Source organism: Nelusetta ayraudi, unplaced genomic scaffold, assembly GCF_046127955.1.
Source record: "Nelusetta ayraudi isolate G7.1 ecotype Tasmania unplaced genomic scaffold, CSIRO-AGI_Nayr_v1 ptg000050l, whole genome shotgun sequence".
NCBI lineage: Eukaryota > Metazoa > Chordata > Actinopteri > Tetraodontiformes > Monacanthidae > Nelusetta > Nelusetta ayraudi.
The window spans coordinates 242,346-263,711 of NW_027466100.1; the positions used below are offsets into that span (position 1 = coordinate 242,346).

General features: G+C 46.5%; 1 protein-coding gene across 2 annotated transcripts in view; it reads left to right on the forward strand.

Moving 5' to 3' along the window:
* cacna2d2a (calcium channel, voltage-dependent, alpha 2/delta subunit 2a) overlaps positions 1-21,366 on the forward strand; it is a 159,970-nt gene that overhangs the window by 64,748 nt on the left and 73,856 nt on the right. For both annotated transcript variants that reach the window (XM_076037164.1, XM_076037165.1), the window contains exon 4: positions 12,449-12,508. In XM_076037164.1, coding sequence (XP_075893279.1) covers positions 12,449-12,508 — 60 coding nt within the window. The remainder of the gene's footprint in view (positions 1-12,448; positions 12,509-21,366) is intronic.

Genomic DNA, 21,366 nt, shown 5'->3' on the forward strand with positions numbered 1-21,366 from the left:
TTGAAAGCCAAGCGTTTTTTCCTTTTTCCTTTTCTCTGAGTATTCCGATGACTGTCTCTCTGTGACCGAGGAGTGCACACTGTTTGAGGACGAGCCGCAGCACAGTGATCAAACATTTACATTGTTAGCCAGATGTTGCGTGCATTAGCGCGTTAAAGCCGTGCTAGCGCGAGCTGCGCTTTGCCTTGTGTGCCTGATTTGTTGGCTTGAACAGCGTGTTGCCATTGAAAGGGTGCATATAATTATTTTAAAATGTTATCGTACTTCCTGTGATGTCAGCCTCATTACTGGATGTAACATTGTTTTGATTTAATTGAATTCCGGCTTTCGGGGTTGCGAACGCAGTCGTTGCTAATGTTAATGCGAAATACGGCCCTGCGAAAAGGGAACAACTCCAGCTTTAATTATCAATTGGTGAGCTGATTATTGGTATTTTGTAACATAATCGGATGCTAAATGCTGCACTTAATTGCATTGCCGCATCCCCATACATTTTGATTATTTACCGTATTTCTGCACAATTTGGATCACTTGTTTATAATTATGAGTAGGGTGCACTTCATTAAAAGTGCAGACTGCTGTTTAAGTGTAAATATTAATCTTTTAAGGGGCTATTGTGGCCTATTGCAGATGTATCAAATGACTTTTGACTGTCTACTTCAAGCAGTTTCTTTGGTTTGTCAGTTCAAAAATGCTCCTCAGGCCAAAGATGTGGTTCTGCACTTTTTCAATAAATGTGACTTGCAGCAATTTCATCCCAACAACAACAACAACATCAACATGATATCGTTATCTTATCATTATATACAGGCCACTGGCTCAGCAATGGGAAAACCAATATCAGCCGACCTCTGTTTTAAAGACCACATCCCCTTTATATTCCCCCCTTTTTAAATATGGTAGTATAATTGATTCCCCCTGCAGAGCACCCACCAAGTGTTCAAGAAGTAATAGACCATCGACGGGTGACTGCATAAAACCCCCCATACACTGTAGCTCCACTGCACACTGTAGGTATTTAAATACCAGGGGACTGAGCTTTATTTCCCCATTTAAATAAAGATTTCCTTGAGGAGGGATCGTCAATATGGTGAGGGATGGGAGGGGCTGCTGGGAGAGGGGGGGCAGTCAAGTCGCCTAGATGGAGAGAGGGAGAGAGAGAGAGAGAGAGAGAGAGGAAGAGGGTGACGAGGAGCGAGGGAGTGAGAAGGATTAATTGTTCGCCCAGGAGAGGGAGATAACATCAGATGTTTAAAAGCCGCCACAACTAATCCTGTCATTTCTTGGACCAGAATAATGAAAATGGAGAAATGATATCTCTCCGAGAACTAGAAACCCAGCTAATCTGTGTGCCTTTAACGAGCACATGTTTTGTGAACTGCGTGCAGATAATGGCATATTTCTACTCACGTGTTATAGTTTTTTTTCCCCCACTGTGATCGCTTAAAAAAAATAAAATTCCATTATCGGATGCATCTGTTTCTCTTTCTGTTATTTTCCTCAGCCATTATGTATAATGCATAATTCTGTGAGACATGTTTATAGGTTTCATAGAATAGAGGATATCATTTCACAGCTTTTTTTTTTATAATTTGTATATTTATATCTGGCAGTATCGAGGTGTTTCTAATATTCAATAGCTTCAATACAATAACTCAAATCAGTCATAGGCTCATTTGTGCGTCCATTAGAGGGAGCTGGTCTCACTGACCTCCACTTCTCCTTTGTTGGTGTCCAGATTGCATTCATTTCCCCATCCTGTCACATCTCACCAGCTCACGCCATGAGTCCCCGTATATTCTCTACCTCCTTCAAATCTCCCCTCTTCGTTTCGACATGTTGTTGTTGCTTAAACGCGCTCAACCGTGTCCACACCGTTTCTTGTCGTACTGCTATATGTCTCCATCTAGCGATACTGTATATTGTATTGCTATATACTCAATATATTGAGTATGGTCTCCATCTGGTTCACAGGAAGGGGGAGAACCTCAAAAAACTTAAAGGTCAAAGAATTTTCTGTGTTCTGTGTTTTTTGGAACACCTGTCACACAAAGCGAGGGCCGTCTTTTCACTGCCACTTGGGCCTCTTGTGCTCTCTTCGTCCTCTGACTGAGTTGAGAACGACGTCTGAGACGGTCGGATTCTAAGCGTTTTTCAGCATTTGGTTTCAAATGCGCCGTGTTTGTTACGTGCAAAAACATGCACAGAAAAATGCACAAGACAAGTGCATTAGACAGAACAGACTGAAGGAGTCATTTGATGTATGCATGCAATTCTGCAATGCAAAAATGACCTTTTATGTTCGATCCGCTGCAATTTCCAGCCTTTGTCTCTGCTGCAGTTCTAACAAATAAAGGGTGTTGTAGTAATGAAAACCCTCCAATAGGAATAAATCCACCCACTTGGATATGAAGCAGATGTGAACATCAGCCCCGTGTGCAGCTGTAGATTATGAAGTGGGTGATAAAACAGTCGATCTGATGTATGACTCCTATCAGGCAAGTCTCCCAGTGAATTAAACGCTGAAACGAACGTAAACCAGCAAACTTGCCTGCAGGTGGCAAATCCGTCCCAAAAAAAAAGAAAAAAAAAAGAAAAAAGCATATGGGAGCCGTCGGTGGCAGAGTGTGGGGAGCGTAATTCATAATTAATGAGCTAAAAAAAAGATGCAAATGTGAGCGCGCAGAGTGCCTTTGTGCGCTTGCTGCCTCGCCGCCCTACTTCTCTCCTCCCGTGTGACCCACACCTGCCGCTCCCGCCAAACATCCCCGCCATCCTCTGGTGCTGCGGCGCCCCTCTTCCTCCACCTGTCACATCTGTCACTGGCGTTCAGTGGGTCATGTTGCTCCAGGCCTTAAATTTAATTTGCTTCCAATCTGGTGTAATTGCTTTGAGAGACGGCCGTATCCTTTTTTTTTTTTCTTTTTTCTTCTTCTTCTTCTTCTTCTTCTTTTTTTTTTTTAAAGTCTAACACATATCAGCGTGTGTGTGTGTGTGTGTGTGTGTGTGTGTGTGTATGTGGACAACTCCCTGCCAAGGCTCTGTCATTGATGCATGTCAAACACCAGCGGCTGATTCCGAGGCTCTCTGGCAGTGTGACTAATTTCCAGGAGGGGGAGCAGCTCGGTAACGGTGCCGCACGTGGAATCGTCCCTATTTAGCAAGACATCGTGACCTTTAACTAGACGGAGCCTTTTCTCCCACTGATTTCAAACAGGATCGAGGGTGATTGAAGTGAAAGGACAAAAAAAAAAAAAGAAAAGGAAAATTGCAGCGTGTCCTTGAACGCGATCAGCGTGAGGTGTCGAGCCGAACACAAAGTCGCTAATCTGACACAAGCTGATATTGTTTTGGCAAAGAGGGAAGGCCGCTCTCGAGTAATTTTGTTGATTTGTTGTCTCGAAATTGTAAGCTGTGAAATTGAAGTTGTGCCATTCACATGGTAATGCTTGCAAATTGAACGAGATAAAAGAGCAGGAGATGGAGCAATGGAGAATTTTTTTTTTATTCCAACATTGCGTTTTGACCACTAAAGGTTGTATCTGTGTCTCGCTATTGAAGATTTGTGATTTCGTGTAAAAGTCAAGAGCTTCTCTGTAGATTCCACGAATGAGCTATTTTCTGATTTTAATTCCCCCCCGAATGCCGGTAGACATCGCGCTATTTGTCCAGTAACAACTCTAGACCACCGGAAAACAGTGTATTCAGCCCTTTTTTTTTAGAGCCAGAGAAGCTGGAAGTAGAAATAATAAAAAGAGTGGAGCTGTTAAAAGTACTCAAAGATGGACTTTTTTCATTTTTTGTGCTTTCACTGACATGTTAATGACACATCTTAGCTCTTCGAACATACTGGGACAGGGACTTTTGGATACTTGAGTCAATCTCTGTTGGGTTTCCAATTGTTTTGCAGCCCATCCTTACAACCACTGACTGGAAATGTAAACGCAGATGATTCATTCTGCGCGTGAGAAAAAATTCCATCACTTCCTGGTTTGTGTCACATGCACACACCTGACCCTGTTATTTTCAGCCGCCACCTCGGCCGCCTCTTAGGGCCTACCGCGGAGAAAGCGCATTCACACTGCGTGACAGCGCTTTTCCGCTGATTGCAAATGTTTTGATCAAAACATGACGCAATTAGTGGCACGTTTAGCGTGGCATGCATGTGCAATTCCGCACTCAGGTCTGATTGAAGAGGCGTTTGCCCGCCGTCCTGATGCCTTTTCGCCGGCAGTGCTACACCATCAGCCCGCTGAGGAGGTGGAGGAGACAAACGGGTCACGCACACACAGACACACAAGCACAGACACACACACCTGTTAACAGATGTAACAGTCATGTGCGTTGTTTCCCCCGTTGTGTCACTGTTTCCTTTTTTTGTGTGTTATTTATGCCCGGCTATCGCTTGTTCCAGATGAAGGCTGTGCAATTTCCTCCCTCTCAGTCACCTGCAAGGTCGATGCCTTATGGGCTGCAAGGGAAACAAGACATTGGAATCTTATTTCATTGAGTGGACGGTGCCTTCAGGCTCCCTCGGCTCTCCTCGCTCTGTCCCTTGTCGTCTGACGGCGGGAGAAGCCGGAAAATCCAGGGCGGCAGTTTGGCCATGTCTGTGGGTATCTATCAAACAATACTGAGGAGGAGAGGAGGAGTGCAACCAGCCAGACATGCCATTGAGACAGGCCGTCTCCGTCTACACACACCCTATGCCCCCTGGTGGCCGGTGGTTGCAGGACGCTCCGCTCCAGCTCGGCAGCAGTGCGGCAGGACAGTTGTGGCTCCTCCTGTTATATCCTTGTTTGACCCTCAATGCATTTTGCTTGGGGCCTGTATTTGGCCTGGGAGTGCGCTCTGCGAGGGAGCTGTCTGTAGCATCCATCCTCCCGGGAGTTTAATTGAAATAAAAACGATAATTGCACCAATAACGTTGCCGCTGCACAGGGTTTTTGGCCCCGTTCAGCGCTAACGACGCTGCCCCCTCTGTGGTTAAATGAGCAAAATGCATATTATTATCAGCTGAGTGTCCTAAATGAAACACAAAGGTCCCTAATTAGGGGGAATGTTGTTTTTTTTTCATTCCATACGAAGTCAGCGCTATATTTAGCGTGATTATGGATCCTTCCTGTGACATGGCTTCTTCCAGCATAATCACATTTTGACACATCTGTATTTCAGACGCAATTCCACTGATCAGTACACAAGGGCTTATGATCAAGGACTATTATTTTCCGCGGCGCTGGAGAGTCACTCCGAGTGAGTTCAGCAGCTGCGGAGAGCTGCTCCATTGTTCCCAAATAAAGACAGTCGCCTTTCTTGTTCCATTGAACCGCGGCGCAGAAGCTCCGGCACAATGCTGGCAATCTACAGTGGAAATATGCCGTTTCTGCGGGCCTGTGTGGAGTGCGGAAAGCTTGGTGTTTGATTGTGAAAAGCTGCCGCTGTGGGTAGGTGACAGCTCGCGTCCTCCAGATCCGGTCTCCGTGGAAACAGACGAGCGGAGCCGAGAATGAGCAGGAAAATGTGCAAAAGAAAGTGTTAACATTTCGCCGTTGTGGAGGGGGGGGGGGGTGGATTATGGAGGGAGGGGGTGAAGCGACAAAGGCAGGGATTATCTCGGTACATGCTACAATAGCGCGACGCACACACACACACACTCACACACACACACACACACACACGCGCTCACAGCCTCTGCAAACGGCCTGCCATGGGCTGCTTTGGATGGCAGAACAAAGACCGGGTCTCCCACCCATCCATGCAGATCCTCTGTCAGAGTTAGCTAATAAGGACTACAATACCCGGCTGTCAGAGGCAAAGCGACTGGGGACCTGGAATTAAGGGTCATTATTTCCCCTCATTATGGACTTTGACATTGTTTGTCCAGTCTGAAGAGGAGTCTATTCTGATTGTCACCCCCTTTTGTCGCCTTGAAATAACAAAGTTCCGCCGTCGCGCAGCAATGTAAGCAATGCGAGGGAAGCAACACGTGCCCTAACCCCTCTTAACTTTCCATTTCACCCCCGACTCGCCCGCCTCGCAACTCCTGTCACATTGAAATTGGTCCGCGACGGTGCCGCAGGAATTAATGCGGCGTTAAAAGGAAGGGAAGAAAGTTTGAGGGCAGTAAATTGAGACAGATTGAGAAAAATAGGGTACCGCCAATGATGGAGGGGATAAAGACCACCATGAAGAGGAGGGGAGATACAGGGGGAGGGCGGTGGTGGTGGCGAAGTGAAGGAGTTGCTCGGCGATCTTTTAAAATTCTGGAGTGGAAAGTTCCTCCATCTGTTATTGTGGGACGGTTCTGACTCAGTGATTTCTATGATTGGCCTTAATCCTGGCCGAGTGAAGAAGACAGAATGAAGAGCTTAAAGCAGACTGCTCTCACTCTGACAGGCTCCAGTGGCTGTTGAGGCTGCTGGGGCTGCTGCTGCCCTGCTGCTGTGGCCCACTGGTGTGCTCAGTCTGCTGCCCTCTAATGGACTAACTGCAGCATGACAGTGCGCTTCCCTGCTCTGCCACAGCACAGCGAGAAGAGCAGAGACACAATGGAGATATTTGGCTGGAACGTTAGAGGGCTTGCAGTGTACAAATATACATACAGTTCTCCAAGAAGAGCATTTTAGCCCTCTGTTTACAGTGTCCTGTTAAAAATGAAGCTCATTCTCTAAATGCCAAACACCTCTATCCTCTAAACTGGGATATATCACCTTAGTGACATCACCGAGGGATGATTTCCATAATATTTCTACCACAATTTGATGAGTGGACCAAGCAAGAGAACTAAAGGATGGACTTTTTTTTTTTTTTTTTTTTTTCGGTTTGTTGACACACAATACATATTTTTCTGTATTACAAGTTTTTTGAATTCTGCCCCACTTTGGCTCCTTCAATGTACCACCAGTTGTCACACACCGAAACACAGTGAATTTCTTCAACACGATTGGACTCGTCCACTTGAGGCAGTGCTGAGCAACAGCTGAGCCCAATCATTTGTCGATTGCAAAGGATCTCAAGTCCAACCCCTGACGCTCGAGGCTCTTTGGATATGACCCCAGCCGGGATCGAACCCACAACCCCTCAGGCGCTTCACCACGAGGGCTCACTGCTAATCATCACCTCGTACGTTCCCGCACAGCGGAAGACGCTGGACCCGCGACGCACCTCGCCGGCTTTCTGACTGCGACTCGGAGTGATCACGGCAGTGGTCTTGACACTCCTGAGATGAATCCTCCGCTTGTGGATGTTTAAGTCAACAATGTGGGCAGAGCACTTTAGAGAGCTGCTCTAAATTTATTTATTTTATTTTTTTTCCCTTCCTCCGAAGGGCTTACAGGCCTCGTCGCCGCCGTGATTGCCACCGTCCGTGGCAGCCAATCATCAAGCAATTTGCAAAGGGGGCCGTCTCTCCCGGCTCTGGTCTCTTTGAGAAGGTCGAGTGACCTCAGCAAAGTCATTTCACAGTCTTCCGGTCCCCAAGGTGACTTGAGGCGTCGCTGGGGAAGTGAATGGAGGTGGTCGAACGCTGAGCACCGGGATCCACGGCTGCAATCACACGTGCAAAGCACCGCCCGTGTCTTCTCTCAAGTAGCCTCTTACCCACACACAGACACACACAGACGCGCACGCACACAACCCTGAGCTGTCCTGGAGTGCGACGCCGTATCGAGTGCCCTTTGAGTTAATGCTGGGTGGAAAGGCCTAACGGGCTGCAGAAAATCACACAGGCGTCGAGTCGACGCTCGGCGCAGCATGACGTGGTCCGTCCCCAGCGTGCCGCCCCCCCCCGAGAACTAACACCACTCGCAGTGATTAAACCTGCTCCCCTCCGGAAAGGGGAGGCAAGACAGAAAGGTTATGAATATTAAAGATGTCCGCCGTTGGTCTGCTGGTCTGCGGGAACCTTCAACTCCACCTACTAGTCAGTGTTGGGAAAGTTCACTTTCGAAATGAACAAGTTAGGTTGAAAAGTTAAAATGAGCTACTTCAGTTCATAGTTCATAATTCCAAATTTTGATCTAATTTCATGGTTCCAAAAATGAACTAGTTCATAGTTCTTTTCTTTGTATTTTCAGTATGTTGTTGTAAGCTATTATTTTTCAAAATTACAGCCACTTCCTCTTTCTTTTTCTTTTTTTTATCAGTTGCAACACTGAAACTATGCATCAGATTTCATCTTTGTGTCCAATTTTGAATCCTTATTAAATGATCATCATTATCAGGATTTATATTAGCATTGAGGCGACAACCACTGGGAATACCGACATTTCCCCATTGTTAGTCCGACGCTTTGTTGCTGCCCATTCAGTCCACACTAACAGCAGCTGCAGCTTTCACCCCTAGTTTATTCTCCAAAACATGTTGCTGCTTAAATGGTCTTTTTTAATGAGGAATTATTAGAATTAAAACAGGAGAGTACTCCCTCAGGTACAAACAATTTTCCAGACCTCAAACAAACACCTTACAATAGAAAAACCCCTCAGGGAGTCCATTCACTGACCTTTTCATGAAATTATTCATATGAAGATGTTTTGACGGTGGGCATAGCAGCGTCTGATCTAACGCTGCTGCCTTCATTTGCTTTTGCCTCCACAATTTGCTAGCAGTTTGATGCCGTGTGCGGCGGTGCGACTGCGGCGACTGGCGTTGCCAGATTGAGTGTTTTTTTCCCCCAACATCATTCATCGAATGCGTTCGCACAAAGCACCGCCTACTGTATTTCGCGCTGCCTTTCCATCGTGAGCCGTCTGAGGGCCTTCACAATCCATTGCGGAGATGTGTTTATGGTTCTTGACCTTGCCTGAAGGCTCGGTGACAAACGGCCCAACACGTGAGGCGTTTTTTTTTTTTCCTCCTCCTTTATGTCAAGGTTACAACGGAAATAATATTAGCGAGGGTTAGCAGCCGTCCTGTCAGGCCGCCTGGCGTCCCTGTGCGTGCGTGTGCGTCGCAGTATTATTTGCTGCTTTGTGTGGGCCCGCGCTGCGCTTATCTGCTCTGTACTATGCTGATCTCGCTACGCCGCATCCAGCAGCTCTAAGCTGCTTGGGCTCCAGCCACCAGCATCGATGATATATCCCTGCCCCCCTCCCTCCCACATCCCTCACTCTGATTCATTGGCTGTTTGCGTTGCCCATCCATCTGGGCCAACGCAGAGGAAGGGAAAGGCGCATGAAGACACACACACGGCTGTTATGGAGCAGGAGGGGAAGTGCATTAAGCTGCGCGGGAGGAGATAGTGTCCCAGAGAAATGGCGAGCCCACCAGACAGAGGAGAAACAAACACACTGGGGGGAATAAAGGATGCGCGAGTCGCTCGGCAGAGTGAGGGGAAATATGAAGGTTTCCTGCTGACAGATTGCATGCAGACGGAAAAGACGACGTCTGGACCGGAATTCCAACAGTGGTCAGGCTGTGCTTGCATATTAACGCGAGCATGATGCGAGGCAGCTGTTGGGACAGTCGGTTTCATATGGTGTCAGCTCTCATGCTTAAGCCCGGTGCTGGAAGAAAGCAGTGAGATTATTGTGCTGCTGCTGCACAGTGTTTATCCCTAATTGAAAATTGTAGTGCTCATAGTTGTGCCAGGAGATTACCAGCGTGGCGCTGCCCTTTAGCAAGGCGATGAAAAGCCACGCAATTATTGTCTTTTCTAATGGACACTTGGCTAATCATTTCAACTGGCTAATTAGATCTTTAGAGCCGTGGTTGCAGTTTGTGTGTCATCTCATGTTTAGAAAAACGGATGAAATGTTAGAGTTATTATTAGGTTTAGGTGGTTGAAAGCGTATTGTTATTAAGATTATGAGCAGAAAAGACTCTTAATGATCTTGTCTTTTCATATTGTGTACATTCCTTTATGCCTTAAATCCTTTAATTCCAGGTTAGGTGTGTGTGTTAGGAGTCGAGTCAGTCAGAACTATATTGTGTTTGAGTGTCCAGGAGATCTAGGGGGTCTGTCCAGATGAGCCACGTGGAGAACTCTTAACAGAAATAGGACAGCTTTTAACCATAATGAGAGTTTATGCTGCGTGTGTGTGTGTGTGTGTGTGTGTGTGTGTGTGTGTGTGTGTGTGTGTGTGTTTTTGGTAGATAAAAACCCCCCCGTGGTCAAAAACTGGTTCCTTCAATGTGGCTCCACTAATGAATGAGCACAAGTCTAAATAGGGTTAGTAATTTCAGAGCCCTGGGACTTTACGGCTGATCACAATATTCTGGGACGGCCATAAGATCGCCCCCTAGAGGCCCGGGGAAACCTAGATACTAGGCAGGAGTGGAAGGGAAGTGGGGGAGGGGAGAGCCGCTGAGGAATTGTCCGCATGTAAGTGGGTATTTTTAAAATTCTATTTTTCTTTTCGAGATCCCCGTGCACAGCGATGCCGTGGACATGTCGGCTGTCAAGTGGACGCAATTTACAAGAACACGGCCGATTGCGGGGCTCTGAGTCTTGCGTGCGCGTTGAATTGCAGAGACTTGTAACCGCCAACCGAAAACCTGGCGAGAAAAAAAAAACGCGCTCAACTTGAGATTCCCGACAAAAGTCCTTGTCTGATGCACCGGCGATGTCGTTCAGCTGTGCATCTCAGGTGAAAAGGTCTCCATGCAAATATTTGACCTGACAATGACTGTCATTTTTTAAATTATTATTATCACAACAGAATGTTGTTACATGGAATATAATTTTCAGGGACAAATTTAAATTCTGTTTTAGATCATTTTTCAATGTCGTGTCACTGTTCCTTTATGAGGCAAAGTCACACACAATCTTCAGAGGCAAAAGAAGACATTGAACAACTCCTGTAGTTGGATGCGAGTCCAAACTGTGTGGACGCAATCAACCTTCATCGAAGCTGCCATGTGACCACTTTCTCAAGTACAGTCAGCCATCTCACTGAAGGGCCCCAGCTGGATGCTGCTAAATATCCTTCCCACCGTAAACACTTTCACTGAGTGCTTTGTTTTTGATTTCAGTCAAGGTGAGGTGGAACGTTAACGCACTAAGTATAGAAACACCCGGTGCGATAAACTCCTCTGCAATCTCCGAAAGTAACGCGCGTTTAGTAGCTGTTGTTGTTCCGACCGCACCGCTGTCGGCGCAAACCCAAAACACCTGAGCGCGAAGGCTGTGCGTCCTCGCTGCCCCAGGAAGAATGGACGGCGGCAGTGGGGTTAGTTTTGAAACGTCAATGCGGTGATGTCAGCGCGTCAATGTGGGCAGACGTTCCGCTTCTGCTGCTCTGAGGTAGCTAGCTAGCTAGCTAGCCAGCAGGGTTATAATCGTTCGCAAAAACGAACGAAATAACGAAAACTAAAATTGAAAAGACACTTTCGTTAAGTGAAGTAGATAAAAACGAAAATTACAATACAAAAACGATCACTAGCTTTAACTGTCTTGTGTGTAAGTCATATTTCCCTTCGTTTTCGTCTCTGTCAAATAAATATTTCGCCTAGGAAGTTTTAAGTTTTACGCAGCAGCACCTAAATGCACCTGACGTTCTCTGGCGTCACCCCTCTTTCACAGCAGTAGGTTAACAAACTACATGAGACTTTTTCGAATAGGACGTGGCTAGTGATAAAAGCAAATGTACAAAATATTTGGTTTGCTTCTCAAGGCGGAAAAAAACCCAGACAAAGCTCAAAGTCCATTTAAGAAGGTCGCACAAAGCGGCTAATCTCGAGTACAAGCTAGCCTCCATCGGTCCCTTCCCCTGCCGCCGCCCAAAGAGAAGCAACATCTCGGCTAGGTAGCACAGGGAAGGAGACAACTGTAATGGACTGCTTGCACTGACGACCGAGCTGCTGGTCAGTAAATACACAGGAACACCACAAGCGGGAAGATGCATTAGTGAACATGTTAATTGAGACACGACTGTGTGACTCCATTGCCTTAGTGAGCTACGAAGTGAATTACCTTTTTGGAACTAAAATGTAAAAGGCTTTGCTGTTTTTTTTTTTTTTTTTTTTTTTGACCAGATGTGTCTCACAATGCCACACACAGTGTTCATCTGTCATGCACATTTTTATGTATTCGTTGATGGAGTAGTTCTATCTTTTGTTGAATTTTATCGCACAATAGTCACTCTTCCCTGTTTGAATCCTGCTGCCCCAGACAAATAACCCAACGTATGCAACAACTGTAACTAAAACTAATAAAAACGAAACTAAAACTAAGCCTTTTTTGAAAATATAAAAACTAGCAAACCAAGCTAATGAAAACTAACTGAGTTGTAGGGAAATACGTCAAAACAAAATAAAACTAAACTAAAAGGAAAATTCCAGTACTATTATAACTCTGCTAGCCAGCTAGCTAGTAGCTCTGAATTGCACTCCAAGACAGGTGCAGTGATGTCATCTCTCTCTTTTTCTCCTTCTCTCTCTCACACAACAAGACATTAATGTTTGTTTGACCTCTGACCCTCACACTGCTGTTTTTTGTGTCCCCTGCTAGCGACTGGCCCAGGAGGCGGAGCTGCTTCAGATGGAGCACGTGTGGCAGGACGGAGTGACGGTAAAGCGGGGGGGGGCCCTCCCCACTCATCCTCCTTTTATCCCCCCAAGTTTCTCTTCCTGAGCTGGTCTATCTCTCTCTCTCTCTCTCTCTCTCTCTCTCTCTGCCCTTCTTCCCGCTTCCAGTTTCAGCTCGATTTAACAGTCTCGCTTTATTTCCTTTCAAACTCTTGAATGACAATGTGATCAGCATCACAGAGACGACCAGTTAGAACTAATTCTCCGGCAACGGAATGCAACGGTGCCCACACGCACGCACGCACACTCATGCACACGTGCCTGCGTGTCTGCAGATACACTCTGATAATCCACACAGTACAGCGCTTCTGAACTGTTTTTGAGCTCAAAACGGAGTGTGTGTCCCTTGTACCAAGACTGAAAGCCTCGAGCAAACACACAAGTCTTGGCACAAAATATTCAGGTGTTTGATTTCTCCCTGGATTAAAGTACAACAGTTTGCTCCGTAGTTTTACCTTAGAGCCATCAAACAGTTGTTATCTCCCAGACACCCTGATGTATGAACGCTGTGTTGTTTTCCTGGGTTTTTAAAAACTGGGTGAAATGCATCGCAGTGGTCGGTGCGTGTGTGTTTGTCCAGTGACGCTCGGGTTCACACGCACCACAAACACATTATCGTACGCACGGACGGAGCGACGTCCAACCGATACACGCGTTCCCTGCTCAACCCACCCACCCCCCACCCAACCGTCTGCAGGGAGACCAGCTCCTGTTAGGCTACACTTCCCACAAATGGATTTTTAACCCAGCGCCTCCTGGGGGATGTTTGAGGGAAAAGGTTTTAACAGATTTTTTTTTCTTATTGATAATAATAATAGTAATAATAATAATAATAATAATAATAATAATAATAATAATAATAATGAGACCCATTTACCTGCAAAGTCCATTTTTTTACTATTTTTTTTAATACACATGGTTGCTTACACTCTGGACCTGGATGCCCCGGATTGGACGCGCCTCCGTCGGCTGCGTAGCCACGCAGGAAGCGAATCCCGGATCCCAGTGAGCGCACACAGCTCACCTGCTCCTGAGGAGCTGCGCCCAGTGTGCCATCAATACCTCCTTGAGTGGAAAAGCCAGAGCGCCGTCTTAAATCCCCTCCCCCCCGACAAAACTCTTCCTCCTCTCCCATTTTTTTCTTTACCCTCCTCACATCCCACCCATCTCCATTTTTCATTCCCGACCAGCGTGACGGCCCAACCTCCATCATGTGTCCGAGCACTTGTTTTTTTTTTTTTTTTTTTTTTTTATCCGTACATGCTTTTTAATCATGCATGAAAACAGCTGGAATATATAATAATATTGCAAATACCACAAACGAATTCTAATGGCGTGCCTCCTATTAATAATGTATCAGAGCTGATTTCATTTGCCTTTATAATCAGGCCAGGTAATGAATCTCAGCAGGGGTGACTATGAAACCATTTAGGGGAAAAAAAAGAAAGAAAGAAAAAAAAATCAAAATCAGCTTCAGGAGCGGGAGGGGAGCGGAAGGGGGGGGGGGGGAGAGTGGAAGGGGAAGGAAGGGCGGGATGGGGAGGGGAGGGGCGAGGTGTGGGAGAGGGCAGATAGGCGCCGCGTGCTCGCGTGGAGATTTTTTTCTGTTTGTAGATTTTTGCGCTTTCCTAATTTCTCTTTGGATGAACACTCCGTTGACTGACACTCTAATTAAATTAGGGGGCTTGCATGCTCTTTGGGCATATTAGGGAGGGAAACGCTTTGCATCTTAAACTGGTAGGTGGAGCGGCGTGTCAAATGGAGAGAAAAAGGTGTTTATGCATGAGAGGCCGCGCGTTCCCGTACTTTTTTTTTGCTCGCGCGTGTGTTTGTGTGTCTGTGCTGCGTAAAAGCCTGATGCGGCTGTTTGTCGGTGCGCCGCCATGTGTTTGTAGGCGTTTAATGCCGCCTCTCCACCTGAGCCCGGCCCATCTGCTGGCCTCGCCAAACTGGTGACATCATAGAAAGTCAATGACACGCCAGCTCCTCGCAGCGGCTGCCATCGCAGCTGTTAGCGCAGACTTCTCCTGCCGCGCGCGCGCACGCTCGCACACACACACACACACACACACACACGCAAGGTACGCGCACGGTTTATCTGACCAGCCCGGCTGCACGCTGGACATTATGGATGTCAAAATGTTGATGGCAACACCTGTTGTGTTGGTCTGGTTGTGGGTTTTTGAATCCATCGAGAGGAAATGGCGCGTGAAATAGACATTAAAGCGCTGGATTACCGCTGATTTCTCAAGGTCAAGTGCTCGTCTCACTGCCACGCTCGACATTGTGTGTCGCGCGCGCGCACAAGTGATTCCCCCGAGACGGGGTGGGGGCGGGGGGCGGGGGCGGGCGCGGCCACTTCAGCGATGCTCTGCGGGGTTCACCTGAGGGAGGGAGAAGTTCAGAACCTCACAGCGCACCCGGCGATTGTTGCTGTTTGCTGTTTGCTGTTCCAGCCAGGCTTTCAAAACCAGCCTGGCTCTCCCAGCTTTGGCCTGCTGTTTGAAAGAATTAAAGTCTGCAGCATTAGGCGTTATCTGGTGGTTAGTAGCGAGATTAACGTTGACATTGTTAATGTCAGCCCATGTTTTCTCACGTCCCCCTTGAACTGAACATTGTTCTTATCCCAGCTGTGATGTCATGGTAGAGTCACAGTCCAAATGTGGTCGCAACGTGGTCGCTTTCTTCCAAGTGAACCTGATTTAAAATGAATACAGAGGATAGAATGTGTATACATTTTTAGCAAATTAAAAGAAAGAGTTTATATCTTTTATATATATAGTTCCTTGCCATTCATGTCAGCACATCCCTAAGAAATTTCCACCCCACTCCATTTTTACATGAACAAATCAAAATATCACTCTATTTTAATCTTCTTTCTCATTTTCTAATGTAATATTTGCTAGTTGTCCTGATTATAAAGATTGAGCCATTTCAGATCTAACGGAGCACTGCAGATTAAAGACAATTTCCTTTGCAATATTCTTTATCAGGGCAAAGAAAAAAAAGGCATTGCAATGTAAACTTTGGTAAAAAGCGTAAAGAAAAGAAAACAGTCCCATAAAATTTGATGCAACAATAAAAGTACTTTGAAGTAGCAGTGAAAGGTATCGGCAAAATCCAGCCCTGCACACATAAAACATAAATACACTTCATTTTAAGTTACGGTGGGTATTATGATCCAGGAAGTAGACCTTCATCCCTTTTACACAATATAAACTACCCAACCTACACTTTTATATCATTTTCTCAGAAAGTTTCCGCGGAAAGATAAGATTTCACGGGTTTAATCGTACAAGTTGCCGATAGAGACGGACGGCGTAGTTACCTGAAAGCTATCGTTGCATTCTCAATCCCACGGAGATGCAAAAATAATCTGGACCAGCCAGACTTTCTCGTTGTGCTTGATCTTTGATCATCTTAACCTTGAAGAAGCTCGTCTCCTTTGAAAAAACAGCTTTTATTCAGGGAAAGTTTTTGGAGGCAGTGGAGGGTGACGCTAGACAAGGCTCGCGTGCTTCAGCCCTCCTGATGCTCCCAGCTGGGGCCGCGTTTACGCTTCATGTTCTCCTCATGTAGCATTTGTCATCACGGTCAAAGATATTGTGACCAACTGGCTCTGAGATGAGATAGTTTGTCTTTATTTACCTGCAAGTAAATGTTTTTGAATTATTATGTGAATATTTTTGAATAGATATAAGTACTGTGATTTAGTTCTTATGTTTATATTATATTATGGGTGTTTTCAACCTGATTAATCACATAATAATTCATGATACATAATAATACATTTGTAATAATACATACATAAAACATGCATGTATTATTCAAATCTGCTTATCCTGGTTATGTCTTGCTGCAGTCATGTGTGGTACGTTTATGGTGCTACTTCATGCTTTTCTTTGTTTTTTGTATATAGGCAGCGCTCCTCCCAAATAATCACTAGAGCGACTTTTTTTTTTATATGCATGAGTCATACTTTTTGGGTCAATAAACACTGATGCTTTGGGATGGTTTGGATCATTGAGCATCTGCCATTAGTATTTTCTGGAAATCAATGGTTCACTTATCCCATACGGAACCTCTAAATGCGTTTGAACTTCCCAAAGCCTGCTTTGACCCGCCTACCTCAGGGCCACACGATCAGCAGATCCTATCAAATCTGTCTGACTGGCAAGGCGGTTTGAAAATGAGATGGTGCACAAAGATATTATTGGTAGTATTGCAATACTATTATGTCCGCTGACTGTGGACATTGTTATTCCCTTTTGCCTGGTAATGGTAAAGCGTCACTAAGTGGCCGAGTGCCGAAGCTCCTTGCAGCTGCACCAGGAGTAAGGTGGGAACGTGGCAAACTGATATAAGTTAAGTAATTGATATGAAAACACAATTTTAATTTCAATGTTTTTGCAACTGTAGACCACATGGTGCTGGAGAATAAAGGAAAAATTGGGAACAAACTCCAACTTGCGTTCAACAGATGCGAAACAGAACTGTTTGCGGCTACCTTAATGTCGCCTCGCATCTGCTGCTGGCGTGAACAGGTGGTTTTCTGAAGCAACGTTTAACGTGTTGCCAAACGTTGTGTGCGTCGGTCGCTTCTGCAGCCTTCGCCCAGGCCGACGAGATTGGCCAGTGTTTCTCAATTCAAGCTCGTCGTCGCCGTCTGTTGGATGGTTCACACTGTGGTTCACACTGTTGACATCACGACACTCAGCAATGAGCCGCGGGTCAAATAATGTCACTCGGCAGCAAATGCCTCAGTGAAATGTAAAAAAATTAGTATTTTTCTGAGCGCTCACTTTGGCAATTTTACAAAGTGAGAAAAAACAACAACAACAACAACAACAAACTGCGTTGTGAGGAAAGCTTTCAGATCGTTCCTCTGAAATGTTATGATCAGCAGTGCATTATCGACCCGCGTTCGCGACCAATCGGCCGGCGTGTTCTTGGCAGCAGATGATGACCGCTGTCACTTGGTGGTGGTGGTGGTGGTGGTGGTGGGGGGGAACGTGACGAGCGGGCACGTCGTCGGCCGCAACGCCTGAAGATTGTGGAGATCTGAGAAAGACGTGCACTTTGTGATGTGGCAGCTGCTGTACGTTTGAAATGCATTAGCGCTAATAGCCGGGCCATTAGGAGGAGAGAGAGGCACTCGGCTGATGGGCTGCCGTGATGGAGTCGGGAAGGGAGGGGGGTCGGGGCGATGACGGAGAGAGCGGGGGAGGGGGGGAGAGGTGCGCCAGCAATGAGTGTGGGAATAATAGTTAAAAAAAGAAAAGAAGAAAAGATGGAGCCATCTTCCTGGCCATTTGCTGCAATCATCACTCTCTAATCAATCGATCCTTTCATCATAGGACAACCTGCTCGCTCCACTTCCTTCCCTTTATCTCCACTCTACCACCCACGCTCATGCATGAGGCTGCCTTAGCACATACATGCTCATCTTTAGATAGACGGACGGACGGATGGATGGATTGATTTATACTTTCTTCATCCCCAGGGGGAAATTCGCAATTTAACCATGCAGAGTCCAATAATACCTTTCCTTTCATGGTGCCAAACATACGTAAGCATAATGCTGCCATACTTTTCAAAAACTGCGGGGAGTCATTTTTCATTTCACAATTTTTTACGTTTTCCCAAGATAATTGTAGATTATTTCTGGAGGGCTCAGAATTAAAAAAAAAAAAGAAGAAGAAAAAAAATCACATTTTTACTTGACAATTTTCACCTTTTATCATGACAATGGATCGAAAGTAAACGAATCGAGGCACAAGCAAGGAACTGTGGCTGGTTTGCACAATCTGATTAAACTCCAATTCAAGCTTGGTACGAGCCATGGTTAGATCCTGAACTTGTTAAGCACCATTGATGAGATTAGCATTATTAGTGCTGAATTGGAATGGAATGGGACACATGCCATTTCAGTTGGAGACGCATGAAAAGACTAGTACAGTGCCCTCGCTTGCTTTGTTTCATTTCATTTTGATTCATTATCATAAAATGACGTGAAAATTATCCAGTTAAAACCTGAAACTTTCTAAAAATAAACTCTGTCCTGCTGAGCCCACCCACACCTTTTTTTTTTACTAAAAACCATGGACATTCTTGGAATTACAAGTCCTGCGCCCTATGAATGCGGTCGGCACTTAGCCACAGTTCCTCAGCCTTTGTCGCTGCCCTTTGAAGTCACAATCGGGCCTCTCAGAGGTGTAAGCCGCCCCGGCGCGCTCCCAGGCAACCAGGTTGCAGTCGCCAGGGTTCGTTCACCTGACCGAGTTGGGCTCCTTTCACAATGCCTCTGTTTGAGATAATTGGCCCTTCAGAGCAAATGAGTGAGAATCATTGTAGCGACTCTCAGCCCAGCCCTCGAAGCTACCGGCTCCATTAGCCACGGAATACATTAGTCTTATGAGGCTGCCTTTGACAGATTCTGATTCAGATTCTGGTAAAAAATAGACTGAAATGAAAAGACGCTTTACTTTTATACCTTTTTTTTTTTTTTTTTGCTCTGCTCTTTGTGTTTCCCCCCTTTTTATGTTGTTGCATTTTGCAAATTTTCCCAAAATCTGTTTGGAAATTCACTTTAACAGCATCTATTGTGCCCTTTGATGCGCATGAATTTTGTCGGCAGGCTGAATTGAGTCCATTGAGGAGCGTGCGAGCGTTAGCTGGCATTGTTTCATACGGCCGCGGCCGTCCTTTTATGCCCCTTTCGCGTTTTCCTAACTCTCCGCACGGCTCGTCTCTCCGGCGTGATGGCAGACGCAGAGCGTACAAAGCGAATGAAACAAATTTTCCTCAACCGTCGACGCCAAAGCATCGGGAACCGTCTCCATCGAGGAGTTTCGAGGGGGAAACATTTTATTTTTTAACTTGGATCTTAGATTCGGTAAACATTGCCACATTGTATAATCGCGAATAAACTGCATCAATTTCCATCGCGCGCATTTATTTTTTTGCCCCTAACTTGCTTATAGCCGAGCTGAGACAGAGTGCCTGCAGCCTGCCGAGCACGTAATGGAACTCATAAACAGTGTTATCGCTGAATCCTGAGCCATGGAACGCACTTCCATCTGCTCGCCATTGGAGGGGAAAGAAATGGGGAGGAGGTGGGGGAGGGGATAGGGGGGAGGGGTGGGGGGGCGTGCGCGCAGACACATTCCGACACATTTTTACAATTTAGCCGAGCCTCCCTCCCGCTTTAAATGTATCTGATGTCGCGGGCACCTCACTAGAAAATGGAGTAAGCGTTACTTAAAGTCGGCATGGAGACGCATGTGCAATGGATGCTGATCAGTCGACGGGTATTTTGCCAATGCAGATGAAAACATTTAACATTTCTTTTCTTTCCTGTCACCCGTTTCTTTACTGTGATCAGGCTCCCGGTTGCTGTGGCGACCCGACACGTTGATCATTTCAGCTTCTTGATTGTAAGAGTGCTGTTATTTGCTTAAGTGGCGCTCTCAGAAGCAGGAAAAAAGCCACAGCGCCAGCGTTCTCCTCACCGTCAGAGGCTTTTTTACTCGGCATCTCGCACTGTGTTTGTTCCCCAGCTACTTTGCGACGCCTTTTTGGGGGGAAAAAAAGAAAAAAGCAACTCAGGTTATTTGGCTGGGTTGGAATGGAAGAAACACTACAGTGTGTTGAGAAGAAAAGTTTAGTAGCTGCACCGCCGAGCGTTCAGTCAGTCAGGGCTTGGCCGAGTGCAATGCTGTGTGAGAGAGAGAGAGAGAGAGAGAGAGAGAGATGAGGCGGTTGAAAGAGTCGCCCCATGTCTAAATCCCCCCGCCATCGATCCTCCCGCCTGGCAGGAGATGGGAATCGATAGTCGGAGAAATCCAGCGAGCCACGGCGCACGCCGAGATTTACCTAGTTCAACGCATGGTCAGCCGCCATGAAATGCTATTTTAAAGGCCCCTGTGGTCAGGGTGGGATCATTGAAATGGCGAGACTCAAAGGTGACTTTGGTTTCAGCGTGGGAGTCACTCTGAGGTGGCGTAATCCACTTCGAGGCGATGGAAATTTATTTTTGCTAATGTGAGAATAAAGGGCACGCAGATGCATTTTAGCCATAGGAGCGACCTTGATGGGTTTTCTGTTTGTATTTCTATCTGAGACTCTTGTTTCGCTCTCGACGACGTGATTAGAAAGGTGATTTTTTTTTTTTTTCTTTCTTTTCTTACTGCAGCGCTGCTGCCGCACGGTGAGTGACAGGCGGCAGAGACCAACTGCCTCCTGCTTTGAGCGTCGGCTCGCGACGTTCCGTCCTCGCTGTCCTTGCCGCCGGGAACCGACGTTTGTCTTTCCTTCCCCTCTTTGCCATTTGAATGTTGAAATCATAGCGAGACACGAGGGAGCGAGGCATCTGATGGAAATGATTACGGGGGTCGAAAATAACGGGTTTCCTTTGGCCCGTCGCTGATTGTTGATTTGCCACTCTCGGTCGGCCTGTAAAGAGGGGGCGGCGTCTCCTCGCCGCCACTGCCGCCGACCGGCGCCGGTCAAAGCGGCCGGGAAACATCGGCGACGCGAAGAGATGTAGTCCCTCGTCGTCCGTCCGTCCGTCCACCCCCGAGACAAATGGAACCTTTAAACACTGCTGCGCTCAGACAAGTGGAGCCGTGTAATTGGGCGGCGGCACCGGCGAGGACGGTTGTGATTGGTCGGCGCGGCTGGAGATGCCTTTGAAATATAAGATGGGGATAATTGCATCGGGTTGATCAAACTATAGTAGCGTTTATTGTTGCTACGGCCAGTTTATCTTACTTGTCTCTTGTCGGTGTGGCGGCGGCGGCGGCGCCCATTTCCCGCCTCTTCATGCCGTGATTGGATTGT